The 21,499-nt window shown below is 31.8% G+C and overlaps 1 protein-coding gene and 1 long non-coding RNA gene across 2 annotated transcripts; one reads left to right on the top strand and one right to left on the bottom strand.

Moving 5' to 3' along the window:
- The first annotated feature begins 1,485 nt into the window (after nucleotides 1-1,485).
- On the top strand, nucleotides 1,486-12,640 carry LOC132721511 (lipoxygenase homology domain-containing protein 1-like). Its single transcript, XM_060705830.1, has 4 exons — nucleotides 1,486-1,839; nucleotides 7,101-7,276; nucleotides 8,040-8,211; nucleotides 8,446-12,640. Exons 1-4 carry the CDS (start codon nucleotides 1,572-1,574, stop codon nucleotides 8,739-8,741), a joined length of 912 nt encoding a protein of 303 aa, XP_060561813.1. The 5' UTR covers nucleotides 1,486-1,571; the 3' UTR covers nucleotides 8,742-12,640.
- Nucleotides 12,641-19,883: 7,243 nt separating this feature from the next.
- LOC132721512 (uncharacterized) lies at nucleotides 19,884-21,463 on the bottom strand. The gene is made up of 2 exons (XR_009624472.1): nucleotides 20,619-21,463; nucleotides 19,884-20,108 (listed from the first exon to the last, which is right to left on the bottom strand). It is a non-coding gene; the product is annotated as an uncharacterized LOC132721512 (long non-coding RNA).
- Nucleotides 21,464-21,499: the final 36 nt, after the last annotated feature.

Genomic DNA, 21,499 nt, shown 5'->3' with positions numbered 1-21,499 from the left:
CATGGATGCTGAAAACTACATTTTAAAAAAAAGTATTGACAGGAGAAGAAACTTATACGTCTTCCGACACTAGTATAATTCATACTAAACAATTGGTTCAGATAAGCTTAGGAATTGTCTGCACTTAAATATACAATACAGTAGAGGATTATTTCACCCTTTTTATGCATTAACATCTACAGATACTAGGGTCCATTTAAAGCCCTTATCCTATGGGCTTAGGATTTAACTTCTGCAGATGTGGATGCACAAACACATGTATTAGAGTCATTCTTGTGTTTTGATAGTAAGGTAACTGGAGGCCATCGTTAAAATTAGCGGTTAGCATGGTGTCGAAACCATGCACATAAATAAGAGCTATCAGTAGGACAACATAGAGTGTTCGACTGTTCTCAATGCTTGATAGCTAAACAAGAACCTAGATAATGAAGAATTCTCCATATTTAAAAGGGCCATAATTCTGTCAAAATCCATTATAGAGATATTGGTCTATAAATGGTTATATGGTTTTAGTGACCTTCTATTATCCTCATAAATATGTGTATTAGGTGTAATTTTTACAAAACCATTTTGCATGCAAAACCTTAGCCAAACTGGAAAACTGACGACTTTTGTGTACAATATTGCTCCCTATTCTTCGACAAAGCTAAATAATATGAATAAAGATTTTTCTCTGTGAATGTACACCTGTGTGTGCAGTTTTTGTGCAGGATGGCCTGTTTATTTGTGTGTTATATGTTTGAAAAATGTTGGTCATATAAATCATCCATATCATAGAAAATTGTCCAAAAATCATTATTTAATGGCGGCCATCTTGGATTTGGAAGCCATATTGAATTTTCTACTGATGCTACTAAAGCATTTTCCCACAAAATTACTATTTTTTGACCTACAATGTCTATTTATATCATTTTCATGCCGTAAATAACTTCATTTTGTCATGTCTACCATCAAACATGCTTGCATATTATTACATATATAAAACAGTTTTCCATTGATATTTATGTCATTACAGCCGTAACTATTTTGTTACAACAGCGTATGAAATTACAACTTCATTCATAAGGGTAAAATTAATTCAATCTGAGCAAGCCATTGTATAGCACGCGACTCCTCTGGCATCCCCCCCCATGCCAGATGAAATTTCCGGATTTCATTCTAGTCTGACATGCAAGAAAAAGCTTTTTGGTTCACGTTATAACGCTTCTTGGTGTGCGTGATAACGTCTCTTGGTTTGCTTTATGACGTCTTTATTCGCGTTATAAAGCATGTTTGTGTTGTGATACGCCGTTTGTTTATACTGTGTTATGCCATTCGGTTCAGCATAATTAGCGTTATTTCTGTCGTTACACCTGTTCTTTTGTGTTATTACATCATTTTATTTTATCTAATTTGAAACTGTTATTCTTCCGTTATTAACCAATGATAGAATCTTTAAATTTCAGATTTGATCGATGAGATGTTTATTCCTTTGTCTGATTGACCTGATTACTGAAAAGTGTGATACATTTCATAAAAAAAGAATATGAATAAATAGAAAACAAGTAATTCGGAAGTATTATGTTTATAAAATGCTGTTCGTTTGTTGTTTTTTTGTTGTTGTTGTTTTTGGTGCTTTTTTTGTCTATTTTGAAATGTTTATTTATCATATGATGATAGGTTCCTGTAGACTTCCTGAAATTGAAAATATGGCAAAGTTAAACACTCCAAAAACCTATTATGATATTGGCGAAACAGTTAGCGATTTCACGTGTAGTCCTGGACATTTTTTATCATCCGATAAGGGAATGACATGCCAGAATAATGGAACATGGTCCGATGTTATAACGTGTGTAAAAGGTATTTGTTAAAATATGCACATACGTCTTTTATATTGTAAAAATTATATAAAAAATGAAAAATCGTTAAAAAATAAAATTAAACATTAAAATTGTTATGACTTTTGAGATTACAAAGGCAATTATTATTTTCATTGTTAACTAAAATATGTGATAATAGAGCTCTAAAAATATGTTTTGACTATATTCATATGCAAATATTGATCATATCAATAGTGATGTTGAAGAAATTATTTAATTACTTCCCAACATCCGGTTCAATTTTCAAACAACAAGAAATGTGTTGTATATGGAACGGCAACCACAAAAGTCGTTTACATTCTAATGTCTTGCTTACAACGAATACATACATAGCTTGAAAAATATTAGACTGACCGTCAGACGAATCTAATATTATTGCGCAAGCTGCGTTCGAGTTCAAACATATCCCGATGAAGGCCTGTTTAATATTAAATTACTTGAATGAAACTATATGGAGGAAATATAAAATATAAATAATAATTATGGTTGAACGGTCGTTAACATCCGACAGGTCAGAACAATATATTTATTGTGCGATTGTCATATTATTTTCCAAATGACGCTTTCAACAGTCTTAGAAGGTTTCATTTGTATAATTCTAATAGTCAACACATTTATCGTTAACGTTTCCTTGAAAAAGACAAACTCAAAAAAACTAAGTATATATTTAGATTAAAATGGGACTGTACATAGTCCAATATAAATATCAGTGATGAATTTTAAAAACATAAAATGGATGGTAAAAGCTCATAAAGGTCAGTGCTGGCGGGCGTTGACATCAGATTGCACTTGCCACTTCAGAAAATAAACAAGCTAAACTTAACATAGTCTGCAACAATTTTCAATCTTACCATTTTGGGGGTACTTGAAAGATTCCGTTTTTAGCTCACCTGAGCACAAAGTGCTCAAGGGTGAGCTTTTGTCATCACTCTGCGTCCGTCGTGCGTCTGTGCGTCGTGCGTCCTTCAAAAATGGCGTCAAACTTTTCAAACAACATCTCCTCCTAAACCACATGGCCAATTGCAACCAAACTTTACAGAAATTATCCTTAGGTGGACCCCTTTCAAATTGTTAAAAAATTTAAATTCCATTAAAAAGGCAACCAATAGAAAAAACTTAAAAAATCTTCTTTTAAAAAACCCCAAGAGCTAGAGCTAAGATGTTTAGCATGAAACATGTTCTAATAGGTGTCTACCAAGTTTGTTCAAATAAAAGCCCTGGGGTCAAAATTGGCCCCGCCCCGGGGGTCATTGACTTTCCTTATATGTGTATAGCAAAAACTTAAAAAATCTTCTATGAAAAAAAACCAAATAGCTGGTGTTTAGATATTAAGCATGAAACATCTTCTAGTGAGTGTCTACAAAGTTTGTTCAAATAAAAGACCTGGGGTCAAAATAGGCCCCGCCCCGGGGGTCATTGATTTTCCTTATATGTGTATAGCAAAAACTTAAAAATCTTCTTTGAAAAAACCAAAATAGCTAGAGTTTAGATATTAAGCATGAAACATCTTCTAGTGAGTGTCTACAAAGTTTGTTCAAATAAAAGCCCTGGGGTCAAAATTGGCCCCGTCTCAGGGGATCTTTGATTTTCCCTATATGCATAAAGTAAAAACTTAAAAAATCTTCTTTTAAAGAACTCAAAGAGCCAGAGCTAAGATATTTAGCATAAAACATGTTCTAATGGGTGTCTACCAAGTTGGTTCAAATAAAAGCCCTAGGGTCAAAATTGGCCCCGCCCCAGGGGGTCATTGATTTTCCCTATATGCATATAGTAAAAACTTAAAAAATCTTCTTTTAAAGAACTCAAAGAGCTAGAGCTAAGATATTTAGCATGAAACATGTTCTAATGGGTGTCTACTAAGTTTGTTCAAATAAAAGCCCTGGGGTCAAAATTGGCCCCGCCCCAGGGTGTCTTTGATTTTCCTTATATGTGTATAGCAAAAACTTAAAATATCTTCTTTGAATTGAAATTGAAAAAACCCAAAGAGCTGGAGTTTAGATATTAAGCATGAAACATCTTCTAGTGAGTGTCTACAAAAGTTGTTCAAATAAAAGACCTGGGGTCAAAATAGGCCCCGCCCCGGGGGTCATTGATTTTCCTTATATGTGTATAGCAAAAACTTAAAAATCTTCTTTGAAAAAACCAAAATAGCTAGAGTTTAGATATTAAGCATGAAACCATCTTCTAGTGAGTGTCTACAAAGTTTGTTCAAATAAAGCCCTGGGTCAAAATTGGCCCCGTCTCAGGGGATCTTTGATTTCCCTATATGCATAAAGTAAAAACTTAAAAAATCTTCTTTTAAAGAACTCAAAGAGCCAGAGCTAAGATATTTAGCATAAAACATGTTCTAATGGGTGTCTACCCCAAGTTGGTTCAAATAAAAGCCCTAGGGTCAAAATTGGCCCCGCCCCAGGGGGTCATTGATTTTCCCTATATGCATATAGTAAAAACTTAAAAAATCTTCTTTTAAAGAACTCAAAGAGCTAGAGCTAAGATATTTAGCATGAAACATGTTCTAATGGGTGTCTACTAAGTTTGTTCAAATAAAAGCCCTGGGGTCAAAATTGGCCCCGCCCCAGGGTGTCTTTGATTTTCCTTATATGTGTATAGCAAAAACTTAAAATATCTTCTTTGAATTGAAATTGAAAAAACCCAAAGAGCTGGAGTTTAGATATTAAGCATGAAACATCTTCTAGTGAGTGTTTATAAAGTTTGTTCAAATAAAAGCCCTGGGGTCAAAATTGGCCCCGCCCCAGGGGGTCTTTGATTTTCCCTATATGCATAAAGGAAAAACTTAAAAAATCTTCTTCTAAAGAACTCAAAGAGCTAGAGCTAAGATAGTTAGCATGAAACATGTTCTGATGGATGTCTACCAAGTTTGTTCAAATAAAAGCCCTGGGGTCAAAATTGGCCCCGCCCCGGGGTCATTGATTTTCCTTATAATGTATAGCAAAAACTTAAAAAATCTTTTTTGAAAAAAACCAAATAGCTGGAGTTAAGATATTAAGCATGAAACATCTTCTTGTGAGTGTCTACAAAGTTTGTTCAAATAAAAGCCTTGGGGTCAAAACTGGCCCAGCCCTTGGTGTCATTGATTTTCCTTATATGTGTATAGCAAAAACTTAAAAATCTTCTTTGAAAACCCCAAATAGCTAGAGTTTAGATATTAAGCATGAAACATCTTCTAGTTAGTATCTACAAAGTTTGTTCAAATAAAAGCCCTGGGGTCAAAACTGGCCCCGCTCCAGGGGTGTCATTGTTTTTAACTATATGTGTATAGTAAAAACTCAAAAAAAATCTTCTTTTAAAAAAGCCAATGAGCTAGAGCTTAGATGTTTATCATGAAACATCTTCTTATTGGTGTCTACCAAGTTTGTTCAAATAAAAGCCCCTGGATTAAAATTTGCCCTGATGGGGTGGGGGGGTAGATCATTGTTTTTCATTATATGTGTGTAGTAAAAACTTAACATTGTGAAACGTCTTCAAATGGGTGTCTTCCAAGTTTGTTCAAATAAAAGCCCTGGGGTTTAAACTGGCCCCGCTCCTGATGCCTTTATACAGGTGAGCGACCTCAGGGCCATCATGGCCCTCTTGTTCTCTGTTAGATACAAAACTGTTTTGGTTTAGTTGAAGTTGTATGGTTCTTACTCATACCTCATGCTAACAGAATATCAAGGGGTAACTCTCTATAACAGTTTATAACAGTTACTCGATACACTCGTTGACGATAGAAGGTGTTTCATTCTTTTTATCGCTTATAAGATATGCCTTAACTATTTTCAGACTTAGCACATCATTTTTTTGTCATATGACTTTTTTTTCAAAGGGGCTAAATATATCATTCATAGCTCGCAATTCTTTCATACAATGCCCGCAAACTATGATGTCTTCTAAAGCACATGAGTTGTCTTTTACGTGGTGGTGAAGTTGTTTGTTTAAAAACAGTTGCAAACTTCTGTCGGATACCTATGAGGCTATGAACTTAGTGAAAAATAATTTTTCTTCTGCGATCCTTTCATAATAACGAATTTTAGGTTTGTATCTCAAATACTTTTTTAAAGTGGCATTATGCTCATCTTCATTGTCAACTTAACTTTAATTGACTATGTATTTCAATACACTGGTCGTTATAATGGTTATTGACCAACACATGATATTTGAAAATGTTTAGGGTAAATGATAAATATACCTAAAAATAGAAAAATACTACGCCACTCTTTTTATAAATTGAAAGTTATTGATTTATTCCTATGGATAATAAATTTAAAGTTATTATGAGAAATTGTTAACTTATTTTGACTTTCTCCTGCTCAATCTATATGCACCCACGGATGTCACTTTAAGTAACGCTGTGGTACAAGTTTAAACATGGACAATAATAGTACAATTTATTATTAAAACAGAGGTTATAATTTCCTCGAATTGCACTATTCCTCAGAGGGATGTATCAACCTTTTGAGGCTCACTTTAATAAATAGAACACTAATACCACAAATACCTTAAATTAAAGAAAAACAACACACACAACTACACAAAAAAGGAAGGGTTGCTATCTTTAATTCTTTTAAAATTATGCTCCGGCCAATTTTTTTTTAATGAAAGGACGGTGATTGATTTCCTATCCAGGAAACAAAGTCACAAAAACAATTGTGAAACAGCTAGGTTTCTGAGCAATGCTTCAAACATTACATATATTGAACTTTTAGATTTTAAACTCGTCTAGAAAGTTCCAGCCCAGCATATGATCCAAAATCTCAAACGTTGTATAAAATGAGATTAACAAATCCTCTACCTACATTCCTGAGTAAAATACGTAATATAATGCAGTTTATTTTCCAAGAGAACAAAAGACATGCTGTTATTCAATGTGACTTTTTGGATATATTGCTTTTTGATCACTTCATTTAGTTGGTAGTTAGCAATATATTATGTTACATTGATTTTCATGGAAAATATACTGAAACACTAATATTTGCAACTTTTTCCTTTATTACTTAGGTCTTAATAGTTGTTGTTTTTTATCAATCTTTAAATTTTTAAATAGTTTAATTTCAATCTACAAAATTGTGTCTCCATTTGATACTCATCATAAATACACAAGATTTATTCTTTTATCCTAAAACTTTTGCTGTGGAAATGTTTATTTATAGTTTATTTATATCTTCCAAAAGTATAAAACTTTACTTGTAGTAAATAATAAAATTTTGGTTTGTGATAATCACGTAATTCCTTTTTTCTCAGGTATAACATATTTTATCAGTGCGAAAACAGGAACACGTCCGGGTGCTGGTACAGATGCTAATGTATACATCACTTTGTTCGGATCTGGAGGAAGTACAAAAAGAATAGACTTTGAGGGAAAATTTGAATCTGGTGATGTCGACGAAATAAGAACATATACCAAAGATATACGTCCCGTTCGTAATATTAAATAAAACATTTGTAAACTTATAGTAACAGTATGATTTATTTTCCCTTGAGGTGTTGTTAATTTGAATAATGAGTTATACGCAACTAATTGTTTACCCTTCTTATATTACCTGAATAAAATGAAATTGTTCGCCGTCCGTCCTTCTGTGAACTCCGTACATTCTACCGATTTCATCTGTATGTCAGAACCTATTTGGCAGATTTTTTGTATTTTTTATAAAACTACTTGCATGTGTTATCCTTTTAAAGGTAAACGATGCTCTTTTATTATCATTGTGAAATACAATTCGTTTTGAACATTGCATCTAATGGTTTTTGTTCTCCTACCGCTGATTCAGATATCATGTTAAATAAGTGTTCGGTTACTTGCGGATAAAATGGGTTGCTGTTTATCAATAAAACCGATAACCTGGACCAACCGCAGACATATGACCAAACAAATGTTTTAAAATCGCCGTTAAATCAGAAAAAAACATACATCTGAATTGTGTGCTTTTCTGTTTCGTATGTCTGCTTTATAGGATTCAATTATAAAATGTCATTTAACAATTGATGATAGATACTAATTTGATTGGTTATTAATTATAAAGATATAAGCATATAGTTAAAAACTGGTTTCAACACAGTGATCTATATCATTTCGAGGGGCAGATCAATTCAATTGATTTTTATCTTACATGTTCACAGACGAGTTTTCTTTTGTAATTTCAACAAAACTCATTATTAACATATTTTCCGTATTTTTGATAGATACATAAGGTACAGATCAGACATGATGGAGGAAGGTGGCTTGATGTGACATCTAGTTGGGACCTGGAATATATATCAATATATGTTGAAAATATGGAAGAATTTTATGTTTTTAGAAATAATCGGAAACAATGGGTGGAGAAAGACAATGATCTGACTTTGTCAAGCGAAGGTAAACCTAAACATTGACCTTGATAATGTTATAAATATTATGACATTCTGTAAGAAAGCCAATTTGTTATTCATGCTTTTAACGTCTTTAAATATCTACCACACATTCAACAATACCAATTCTGTTTAAATAAGTTTTAACTTTAACGTAATTGAAACTTTAAGGGTAAAGTATTTTAACGGGCAATGAGATATATTCAGTCAAATTAAGAAAAGAAAATGTATTTTATTTCAGGAAAGAAAACCTGCATCAGTTCGTTTGATACTGGACATGTGTGGTATCTTCACTGGCAAAAAGGTCATTATATACTATTTGGGCGTGGTGGAAAAATGTCGCTACGGACTTGTAAACAGTCATGTGTTAACTGGAAGGACAAAGCATCACAAAAACAATGTATATCAGTGTATTATGACCATTTTCATAGATCATGCTCCGGTTTCACCTTTGACGACCGCTTCTATCCTGTAAGCAATAAAAACTGGCATGGAAAAGTATATTTAAGAACATGTATAAATAATGACGCATTCTAAAGGAAACAAATAGATATATTTTGACCTGAGACTCTTTAAATAATTTAAAGAGCTAAGCGTGAAAGTACAAATTACAATATTATTATTATGTTGGTTTCATTTTGATTTTTATTGTGCCCAATAACAGTTCATTATCTTCGTTTTTTAATACTTATATTTGTTGTATGCCACATATATAAATCGTATCCTTACTAATTTTAAACACTTGAATATATAATTTGATATCAATCAGGTTTGTATTGTTTTCCTAAAGCAGTATAATTATCTCTTTTATCAAACTTTAAAACAGTATATTCTTTTTATCATACTTAAAAACAGTATATTTCTTTTATCATACTTTATAACGGATATTTCTTATATCATACTTTAAAACAGTATATTCTACTTTAAAACAGTATATTTCTTTAATCCTACTTTAAAACAGTATATTTCTTTAATCCTACTTTAAAACAGTATATTTCTTTAATATTCCTTTAAAACAGTATATTTCTTTAATCCTACTTTAAAACAGTATATTTCTTTAATCATACTTTTAAATAGTATATTTCTTTAATCGTACTTTAAAACAGTATATTTCTTTCATCATACTTTTCTACAGCTTTTTAATATGACCGTTGTTGTCAATAAACAATGTACTAGGTCGTATGAACATCAATGTTAGCCATTCTTTATTGAGCTTATATGAGCTCTTTATAAAGTAGCAAGTGCAATGTAGGCATTAACAATATAGCGTCAGACATATCAACGTCATAATACCAGGCATATATTAACATATATAATTATGTTTTGAAGATAATGCATTAAGTTTGTAAAATAAGCACATCTCGGGCAGTATATATTATTGACAAGTTTATTTTTTTTGGGAATAATATGTCTTATTTTACATCAACATTGACAATATAGGTCAGTTTATGTCTAAAAGGACACCTATAAGCAACATTTACACATACTTTACCGTACTGTTCACAGGCTGATATATAAGAATAGCTCTTTGTTTCCGAAAAAATATCTGATAGTCACAAAAATGGTATCAAAAGAAATAAAAGAAAGTTAACAAATTGGGATTTGAACCCACGGCATTCAGTTTAAATGCAGTTTACAGTAATTTGGGCAGATCTAAATTCTCTTTAAAGCATAGGGAATGTATAAGAAGGGTAGTATACTAGTACCTTTAATACGATTCAACAGCCGAATGCTTAAAGATCCTCTATATTGTAATTGAGGTTGTATACCACACTTTAGTGAAATTATATATATGTATGTAATTATGCTTTAGTTATAAAACAATTTTCATACATCGAAGAATATGTAAAATGTGTACTGCAAATATGTGTACATATTATATGTAATCATTAAAGTATATGCATTCATTTTTTATTGAAAAATTTGACTTAGACTTTATAAAAATATGTAAGGATTTCGTGTTATTAATATAGACGTTCATCAATTGGGGTCACGCAAGCCAAATATCTACCCCTTGGGTCTTTTCTTGAAAGTTTTACAGACGTTCAATCTGGTCCGTTCGAATAAAAAATGCTGCCGTTGTAGGCAGATATTTATTCTAAATGCTGCCGTCGATGGCAGAAATACCATGAAAGTGGCTAACATTCTGACAGAAAATCAAGGTCAATCTTTTATCAATTCCTCTATTCTTTGCGTCATTTTAGTCGGAATTGAGACGTTAAAACATCATGTCTAATATTTTTCAAGATAGAAAAGTTATTAGTGCATCGAAAAAGCTTTTTAGCGACACGCAGTTACAATAAAAAATGTGATGACTCAAGATTGCACTATAAATAGAGCAATTAACATGAAGAAGTTCATTTTTCTATATTCATGCATATGTGCTTGATCTGCTATAAACTTCAGATACATATGATATTGTATCCATGTAACTGACAGACACAACAGATCAAGCACACATGCATGAATGGCCGTATTTGTGTAATATAATAATACCAACCTAATTTTTAACCTACCTGTACCGAGCGGTAAATTTCAGCTATCTGCCATCACTGCAGTGATCTGCCATCACGAATAAGTACGACATCAATCTGGACATCTCTAGTTTTGTTCAAAGAAGTTGTTTTATAAAAACACATTCAGAATATTTTAATAAGATGTAGAGCCGTTATTACAGATTATTCAATCTTATTTTATTTATAATTCATTATTTTATTGGTCTTTTAAATATCAGATTTTTTTGTATTGGCCTCTTTGATATGGTCGCTATGACCGGACGGCATTTGAAGGAAGCAGAGATGTGGATGGATGTAGGGATTGGATGTAAGGAGAGGGGGCACACACTTTGAACTCGGTACACTACATCATTTAATTAATTACATTATCTCGAGAGCCTGGATAATGTTCTTGAAGTATACCCGTCAGGAGGCAGAGGCAGACAAAATTGGTGACAACATCTCAATATCGATTTTTGATCATCAAGGCCGGTCAGGGTTGGTTTGCAACAGCAAAGCATTTCCGCTATGACCTTAATAATGCTTCTGTGTCAATGCTTGTACTCAGTTGGTGCACAGAATATTGCACGAAGGAAATATGCGATTATTTAGTCCCTGTATCAAAATCTTTTAACTCGCCGTTACCTCAAGACCCGTTTGCAATAGGCGAAAAAGACTTGACACATGTTCTCTTTAAGTACTGATGAGTTTAGGTTTTGAAGACTTTACTGACAGACTATCGAGAGTCTGGAGTAGACCTCGGGAAAAGATTCACGCCTGAAATATTGCCGAGCATAACCGCTACGCCGAAGCAACCTGACAGCATCTAGAGTATTTAAGGATGATGGACAGTACAGTTTGTTCCCACAGACACTTTTGAGTGTGGAGCTTAAAAAACCTTTAAAATCCTAATAAAATGTATGATTGATTTTCGTTAGACCTGGTGGTAAAGGATAACCTACGAAAGTGCAAGCACTTATTTCCGGTATGGTCCTTACCTCAACAGACTCTAGAGACAGCTATGAGATACAAGGGAGTCCGGGAACCAGTCACTAGCTCTTATTGAATAGATCCCTTGTTTTTTTACATGCCCAGTGTAAAGCACTGATACATGCGATGATTACCTGGGTTTCATACCAGTAAACCTCTAGTTAGGTGGGAAACACTGAAAGTGTCTCTGAAAAATCCCAAGGGTTTTACCCAGGATCGAACCCGTAACCTCAGGAGTGACAGTCAGTGGTCTAACCAGCTGAGCTATTGATAATTCTTCACGGTGATGGTCAATTTTAAACTTCAACGTCAACATAAACAATACAACAGGCGAAATAAACATCGAGATTATCGCCGTTTTACTCCATTTACAAAATCTTTCGACAAAATCAAATGTGGCTCCCAGTTTTGCCGTATGCAAATGCGCGGCGCTTTGAAGATGAGAACCAGTCGGCTATATGCGGAGCCATTCGGTTATATGTTGGTTCCCATAATTCAAAGCGGGCGCATTTGTATACGGCAATTATATATTCTGTGTCGATGGACCAAAGATTATGTGAAAATATTGGATATGGAATGAAATACATGGTAATTATGACGGTATTTCCGGCGAACATTTTTATATTGTGTATTATTATAGACGTTGAAATATGAAATCCTTTTAAAACGGTTTATATTAAGTTTTTTGATATGTATGATCAGTACATGAGCTGGGATTGAAAAGTATACAATTTATTTGGATTTTAAAGGCGTTTTAAGCTCCACACCCCAAGTGTCTGTGTTTGTTCCCTATATGCCGGGGCTATATGGTAACATGCTTCAACTACTGTGTAACAGACAATACAAACATTATTTATGAGCCAAAAATGCCTCTTTTCATTCAATACCTCCTAAAATCATTCACTCGACAAACTCGTAAAATATGTGCACCAGCTTGAGGTATCAATCAATCCTGTATTTATATAACAAGTATAAGTACATAGTCAGAAAAACAAATTCATCAACGGACAAAAACGCATTTTTAATTCAACGTAGACGTGTATTGATCATTTGCAATGAAAATCAATAGTTTTAAGAAGTCTAAAACGAACAGGCGAAAGTTCTAACGAAACAGTACAAACTCGTATGTGGTTACGCCATTGTTCTCTGTATCGTTCTTTTAGCCACAAAAAAAGCTTAATAAATGGCCCAGCTACCAATTGTTCCTGTATCCATATCCACACATGTTTCCTCTCGTAAACTTTTACAGTCAGACCAGACGGACGGACAGATAACGGATAAGTGATCCTTATATATTGAAGCTACTCTGCAGCAGATGACACTAAACCACGCAAACAAATAATGATAAATATTTTCTACCAAAACATTCCGTTCGTATTTTATACGTTCCTTTTTCAAAATTTACCTTTATTCGTATTTATTTCATACATAAATATTTTTTGAAATTAAAATCAAATCTTCATTATGTTACGGAGCCTACTAGTGCTATATATCTTACAGCGCGTTTAAAAAAAAGAAAAAAATGAGTAAAATAAAGGCCCGTCTTCAAACACAGATATATGTACAATGTCTGTATTTATAAAGACGGACCTTTATTGTTCATTATATTGTGCAGTCTTGTCATGCTTTGCACGATCTGTTTCCCACTCAGTATTTTGCTATATATACTAGTATAACCACCGACTTTTGTATGCATTTGACGTCATATTGGTCACTATGACTTTGACAGACGAACTTCTTCTGTGGTAAAATTTCAGCTTGTTCAAGGTAAATTCATTTTTTCTGGTGGTTTAATTCGTAAGTGTGAGTCGCTCTCAAAATGTTATTACAGTCTTTAACTGATTAAATTTCACTCAATTTTTATATAAAAATATGATATAATATTTTACTACCCCTTCGTAATGTTAATTTCCCATAGGCCTCTGGGAGTTTATCTTACTGTTAATGCAAGTGTACCACGGGACTAAGAATTTTGTACTGTTACATAGGTAACAGTATTTTTTAACAGTATAAAATCTGGTCACGTGGTCTATTTTCTAAATAAAATGAAATAAAATGGCGGCCATTTTTCTCTCGATTCATTCTTATTTTCGACGATAGGGCCTAGGGCATCACCAAAGTAATTATGACTGTCTTAAAATTTAGTTCTTTGCACCCTAGAGTTCTTTTCGCGTATGAAATATCTTTTTGTTGAAAAGTCAAAAAGTAAACATCCATTTTCAACGGAAGTTATTGTAATATGAATAATTTTGTGTCAAACTTGAATATGCAGACGATTAAAGGATGCAAGAAAAAATTATCTGTAGGATATCATCGTTCTTCTCTAAATGCACTTTGTCAAAACCCATGCGAAGAATATTCTTGGTACAGAAGGATCAGATTTCACAGATCATAACCTTATAAATGTGTAAGTGTTTTATTTTCTAAATAAAAGAAAATCAGCATAAAAGAAAATCAGCTTCTCAATTAAAACATGCAAGGAAAGAACAGTTTAGTTATTGCTAGATCTACTCTTGGTTTATTTTTTGTTACCGTTAGATTTAGTTGACAATTTCAGATCATCACAGTATTTGTTCGGGGTAATAAAAAAATAAGACATGGGTTATTTATATAATGTCATTTTTCAGTTTGAATAACGACACCGCAATATTTTAAGATCAGCTAGTCACTCTATTTATAATCTACTGTTTAAGAGAAAATTGGGACTTCATGACCCTGCTTAAACAAAACGGTCAGACATAATATCGGTCTGAGCGGTGTTTATCGGCTATTTAACACCGGTTTGAAGTTTTGATTTGTAGGAATTGGCCACGAAGGCCGTGGGTCTGAGTGGTTAATTTTTTCGCATCAAAACGACAAAACCAGTGTTAAATAGCCAATAGACAACAAGATCAATCTTGTCTCGATTCTAACAAGATAAAATAAGAAAGATCATAAATGTTAATTTTCAAGTGGAGATTACTTCCGGTGCCGATTTTCGTATAACGCTCTACGATTTCGCACCTACTGTTGTTAAGTTATAGAAATTATTAAACAAAAGAAGTAATAAAAAAAGTTATTTTATCAAGATTTCAACAATAAAAACTTACGTCTTAGAATGGATTGTATTGTGTTTTAATACATCAGTGCCCAATTTATCATTTTTGTATGTTTGAAATGAGGTCAATCTAACGCGTTTATGAATGAGTTGTTTACTTTCGATGACGTCATTACGCTGCTTACAGATTGGCGCCGTTTTTAAAGATCCTGTATGCTGTGATCAAAGTGGGAAATCACACTAATTGAAATCAAATATATATATTATATACATAATTATGAAAATAAAACTATTTTCAAACATCGAATAGCATGTAAATATGTACTGCAAATATGTGTGCATAATATATGTAATCATTAAAATATATGCATTCATTTCTTATTGTAAAATTTGACTTAAACTTTATAGAAAATAAACATTTTATTACCTCCCTTTATTTACAGGAAATGTTAAAGATATACTATGCTCATCTTTGAGTAAAATATTTTAGTCAAAGAAATGTGTTAAAACATATGCAATCCTTTACTAAATATGTCTAATTTGATTATGAATTAACAACGTACTGGAAGCCACGTTCCCTATTACAGGACAAGTAGTTAGTATTTTCTTAAAAAACTGCCATTTTTTTAGCGACACTATTTATTCATATTGTGTCCACTTATAGTGTGTGTAGAGTTTTAAACATGTCATATCTACTTTGTGTGAAGTCAAAACATGTTTATTTTATATATATACAAAGAGACTGTGTAGCAATTACCAATAATTCCTGATATCAAATTTGAGCATAGTATATCTTTAAATTCGGTAATATTTTTATAAATAATGCTTTTTGGAACCTACAATATTGATTAATCTTAATTTGAGCATCATATTTATGATTTAAAATCATAAAAAAATTGTGTTACAGGATCTGTAACTAATATGGATCAAGTATGTGGTGTAAGTGTATGTGAGCTATTATTTCGGTATTGTATGAAAAGAAAACCATATGAGAAGTGAAAATATCAATACAAATGTTTTATTGATGCTTTAAAAGGCTTTATACACTATATAATTATATAAACGAGGGAGAAAACATTATTTCATTATCATTACAAGACAAGCATTTATGCAAAACACCAGAGGGCGTCCAAGCAAGAAATGAAGAAAGTTAAGATGAACTAGTACACATATGATGACAATATATTCTTATAAACTTTTCAATGGTTAATTGGTTTTTACTAGAATTGTATATCAATTATGAATGAGCGGACGAAAGACATTGTTCATTATGAACTTTTATAGACATGCTAGAGAATAGAATATTACTTTTTTCACAGGAACTTGAAATTTAATCAATATTAACGATAATATTCAAATTATACAGGTCAATGATATTCAAAATATACTCTACATATGGATTAATTATACTGTATAGGGGTATTTTTGGATATTTTCATTAATATTGGTGATTTGATAGAACTTCAAGTTCATGTGGTATTTTCTTAGGAACATACAAAATAGTAGTCAAAATTAATAGATCTTTTACCTTTTGGAAATAATAAAATACATATAATATTAAATTATAATTGTTATTTTTTAATGATCATAAATGCACATGTAATATCGTGATTATAAATAGCAACGGATATATACAATCATTTATAATCCATTTGTGTAACGCCTGATCAACACCACACTTGTGTATTGTCCCTTATTATGTTATCGCTATTAGCGAAGACCCCCTCTTTAGGTATTTGTTCACATTTAGTAAAAATATGACACTGGTTATATTACCATGTTGATCATGCTGAGCATAATTGTTGTATTATACAATAATTGTAATATCTATTTTAATATCTTTTACATATTTTGTGAATATTGTTTTCTTTTTCTTTTTTGTGTGTTTTATGATCTATTTTAATAATGAGTTTTACGTTGACTACTTTTTTCTTTATTAAAATTGTAAAATAAATTTTAAGAATTCAATTGTCATATTGACCTACGATTATAAGTAAAAAATTAACTGGAAAAATTCAGTAAATTATGGTTAATCTTTCAATATATTATATTGTGTATTCTTAAACCATGTACATGTACATTTGTATTTTTCTGTATCATTTTTAAATTATCAATCAATTGAATAATTCATAAAATCTAATTTGGAACTTATGACAATTTCTCAACATCTTTACTGAACACGAATAACAAATTAAATATAATGTTTCAAAGTTGATAATGTGATATAGATATCATAAAAATGTACCTTTTTACTCAATTATTGTACATATTTATTGTTTTTATCTCATATAAATAAAATGAAACATGCTATTGTTGTTGGTTTTTTTCCCGAAGTGTATGTTTATGTATAATAATAACAATGAGAGTTGATCTGTGTTTATAAATTATTGTGACCAAACTAAGTGACAACCATTCTTTTTTTTGGGATCTGTAAAGGCCTCAACAGACGGTAGGATTTTGAAGTACAACACCAATTAAAACTAAGATGTACAGACAAATCCTAATGTGTGAAGGCTACTATCAGTTGATTGCAATCCGGTCAACTCGTCCCCTGGTCAACTTGTTCCCTGGTCAACTCGACACCTTTTTGGTCAACTCGTCCCCTACTTTTGGTCAACTCGTCCCTAATATGGTCAACTCGTCCCCTACTTTCGATCTCTGTCTTTAAAATGTCTTTAAATAATTTTTTTATGTAAAATATGTAAAATTAATACTGATTTTGATTGATATCGAAATATTAATAAAATAATTACGTCTTTTTTACGTTAAATTTTAATGATCTTTATCTAAGCGCACGTGCATAGCTTTGATGTCAAAAGACAGGTAAGTTTACAAACATTCAATTAATGTTTAATTAATCGGAGTTTTAATGATAATTAAAACTAAAATTAGGTCCAACTCTTTGATTTTTACCCGCCTCCCTGAATGGATTAAAGACTGACGACAGATTAACAGAAATTAGAAGCGCTAAAAACTTTATGTCGGTGCGTATTGATCTCATTATAGAAGGATCGTGTCAATTAAAAACATGATAATTGTTTGTTGGGAAATTGTCAATATAAAAGTTTCCCTAATAAATATAAGATTTATTCTTAAAAACACATTTGCGTTGTACGTTATATGAACATTGGATTATTTTTTTTGTGCATATCAATCATTTCTTAGAATTCCATATTGTTGGATTATAGACTGCATGTGAACGGTGTATGTGACAATTTTAATTATTTGTGTTGTTGATTGTGACTTTTTTAATTGATTAGTGTCGTTAATTGTGACAATGTACCCCTGCATTGATTGTAGGAAACATGTGCGGAAAAACCAGCAAGCACTTCAGTGTGAGCGCTGTGAACACTGGCAACACAGAAGTTGTTATACAGGTTAGTCATTTGTGATGTTTATGTTCATTTTTAACAGACAAATGGTCTTGCAATTCCAAATGATCTTATATAGTGTATTGGAATAAAAAATGTCCAAGAATATTTAAAGAATTTATTAAGTTTTTTTTTTCTAAATTGCATTTTATTGTAATATTATGGTCCATTATTATCATAGGAGTTGTATATACATACATGCCTTTTGAAAGAGTTAGTATTTATTTATTTTTTTTCATTATTTTTTTTAAATAAAAAATCCGTACAATAATATTTGCAGTGGATATTAACTGATTGAAATCATGATTGAAAACATAAAAGTAATTACCAAGTATTCAATTGCCATCAAATAATTAGTAAAGATTAATATTCAATTTCCATAAATAAATTTTTAAACTGATCTCAAAGAGGAGCTGTATAAAACCGAGTTCCAGAATTTCTTGTATAATACAAGTCAACATATTGGATGTATTAATTGTATTTAATCAACATTTTCATATATTTGACCATACACCATCAAAACATTCGACATTTGGAAAATAAATTTTTATAACAACCTTTGGCACGATTTTCACGCGATTTGTATAATTTCAAATTAAAGACACGCGTTCTTTAAATATATAAAAACGTATCCAACCACAGAGGTATTCTACCTTTTGATAAAACTGCTGTTCGATGAGGCCCAGGTAGCGGTGAGGAACTCGGAATTGATAAGTGAAGGAAGACCCAAAGTTGTGTTATGTTCGAATCCCAAATTATTCTGAAAATGATTATGTCACAGTATTGAATTGTTCTCTAATTAGGGGAGGGGAGGTTACGTTTGTAGGCGGCCAGATAGCTTAGTCAGTAGAGCCACAGTACGGTATTCCGAGGGTCCCAGGTTTGAATCTCGGTCAGGCTTCACATTAAAAAAAATATATATAATTTTTTTTAAATGGAGGTGTTTCAATCATTACTCATGGCGAAAAACAGTATTGGGAGTAAAGTATGTAAAGGATCAATGTAAAGGGATCCTTTTTAGAGGAAACCTCCGATGATTCTTATAGTGTAGAATTACAATCTGAATGCAAGTGTTGTATAGCTTTGAAAATTGTACATCTTATCTCTAATTAGTGCTGTACAACTAAATCCTTCCGTCTGTTGAGGCCTTATCAAACACTTGAAAGACCGGATATTTAACGTGTGATACTATTCGCCGTTCTCTAGTAATCCCGGTCAAAATAGACCGGGAGATACCGGGAATTACCGAAAGGAGACCGGCGAATAGAGTTCGATATTGTACATGATAAACAAACATCCTCATACCAATCGGAATGATCGGCTATTATGACCGACTTAAAGGCCCAAGAAGTTGAAATTGCCCTTTTATTTATTCTATCAGGGGCATCGCGCTTCAGAGCGGAGAGACTGTTACTAAAAATATAGACTCGCGCGTGCAGCTAAAAATAGCAGATATATATATATATTCTATTTTAAGCTCGCACGGAAAATCCAAAATGTGATATAAATAACTACGGAGAGGAATTTCCTAAATTACGCTGGTTATACATGTCAAAAGTTATGAAATTTAAATTCATAAAAAAATACGATTTTCGTTTTAAAATAAAGGCAAAGAATAAATATTTTCTAACTGCATAGATGACATTGTTCATTAAAATAAACCGTAATCTAAGATACAGATAGTCAAATATGCACAAGAAATTTAAAATTAATGATTGTAACCAAAATCATTGAAACTCTTAAATATTTTTTTTTACTAAATAAAATATACAACAAAATACATTGATATTATAATCAGAACTTTTACTTTACTCTGTGATCATATGCATATGGTTGAAATTACAAATGGACGACACAATTACATCACAAGTTCAAGATGTTGACATATACAGATTTTGCCTCTTTTAACGTTATGTCGGTTGTAAGGTGCCTCTTCCAAACTGTCGAAATCTTCAGCCAGAACTGGTAAGATTTCCTGGACATAACGTTTGATACTTGAAAGTGCGTAAGTCTGGAAAAAAAAGTATTTTAGGTAATAAATTTCAGGCTAAAAATTAACAATTATAACTACAGATAAGAATCTTTTTATCTCACTAACCAGAACAATCCGTAAATGTTACTAAAAGTGACGGAGTTGTAAAAAAATCTTATCTCACATAGGCTTATCTCACACTCCACGTGCAACAATTCTTTTAGTATTCCTACACGTACGCGATATTTAATCTTATTTTAACAAAATGAAACTTTATAGGGGACCAATGTATTAAAATATAAGAGGTAACATGTTTGTCTAATAGATTAACCATGAAATTGAAATATATTAATAATAACTTTCACGCCAAAGCTCGTTCCCAATAGATTCTTTTATATCTAGCATAGGCATGGTGTCATATTAAATTGGGTAACATTATAATTATGATATTACAAATAGTATGATAAAATATTATATAATATTATAGTTAAAAGCATGCATGTTGAGTGTCGAGTCCTGTCCTGTATTACATAACATACTGTATATTACCTCAGCTAACGGCTCTCCAACCGGTGGATATTTCTCCATGATGACTGATTTGAGGTAATCCTAAAATTATAACAAATGCCTTCACAAAGCGAGAGTACGCTCTACGTTTTCTGCTTTTTAAAGCCAATAACATGCAAAATATTATAGTAAACAGTTTTCCTAAAAATCAATTTTATTTTTTCATTTTTTTCTTCTTTTGTTACGATTAAATTTCAAAGGTCAAGGTCATATCAAAATAATCCAACATGTCATTTTTATCACATGTGTTATTTTGCCCATTATTTTTAGCAAATTTCAATTATTTGACCTTAGCGGTCAATGTCAAATTAAGGTTAAGGTCATATTTGAATTGTTCGGCGTACGGGTTTTGGTATAATTGTTCAAATTAAAACTGTATTCAATTTTAGCAAAATTCACGAAATTGACATTTAATGTCTTTAATTTCTTGTCAAAAGGATTGTGCACAAGTTTGAAGACAAAACATTCATTAATTTCAAAGTTTAAGCCTAAAATGATAGCAAAGAACTCACAAATAACAATTATCAGACCAACTAGTCCATCCAGAGGATTATTGTATTCATGCATGAAGACAATTCATTAATAAATAACAAAGTTATGACCAATTATAATTTGTTGCAGAAAAAATCAAGCAAATTTCATATATTTGACCTTAAAGATCAAGGTAATTCTTCAGTTAATATCAGTCTGGTTTACTTGAATATTTTGTCCAAAACGTTGTTGTGTCCAAGTTCTAAGACGATTCAATTTTTAATTAAAAGAAAAAAATAATGTCCAGTGTTAAAAGTTTTGGACGCAAAGGAAACGAACGAACGATAAGACTGTAGCAATAGCTCAGAAGTTTTTCTTTCGAAAACTCGAAA

Source organism: Ruditapes philippinarum, unplaced genomic scaffold, assembly GCF_026571515.1.
Source record: "Ruditapes philippinarum isolate M1 unplaced genomic scaffold, ASM2657151v2 ctg14008_1_1_1_1, whole genome shotgun sequence".
NCBI classification, from domain to species: Eukaryota; Metazoa; Mollusca; class Bivalvia; order Venerida; family Veneridae; genus Ruditapes; species Ruditapes philippinarum.
This window is presented reverse-complemented; position numbering and strand designations above follow the sequence as displayed.

What these genes read in the sequence shown, in the direction of transcription:
- LOC132721511 (XM_060705830.1), top strand. Translation starts at nt 1,572, where the DNA reads ATGCTGTTCGTTTGTTGTTTTTTTGTTGTTGTTGTTTTTGGTGCTTTT. An exon ending in TGTTATAACGTGTGTAAAAG is followed by an intron (nt 1,840 to 7,100) that starts GTATTTGTTAAA and finishes CTTTTTTCTCAG; the next exon opens with GTATAACATATTTTATCAGT. An exon ending in TCTGACTTTGTCAAGCGAAG is followed by an intron (nt 8,212 to 8,445) that starts GTAAACCTAAAC and finishes ATTTTATTTCAG; the next exon opens with GAAAGAAAACCTGCATCAGT.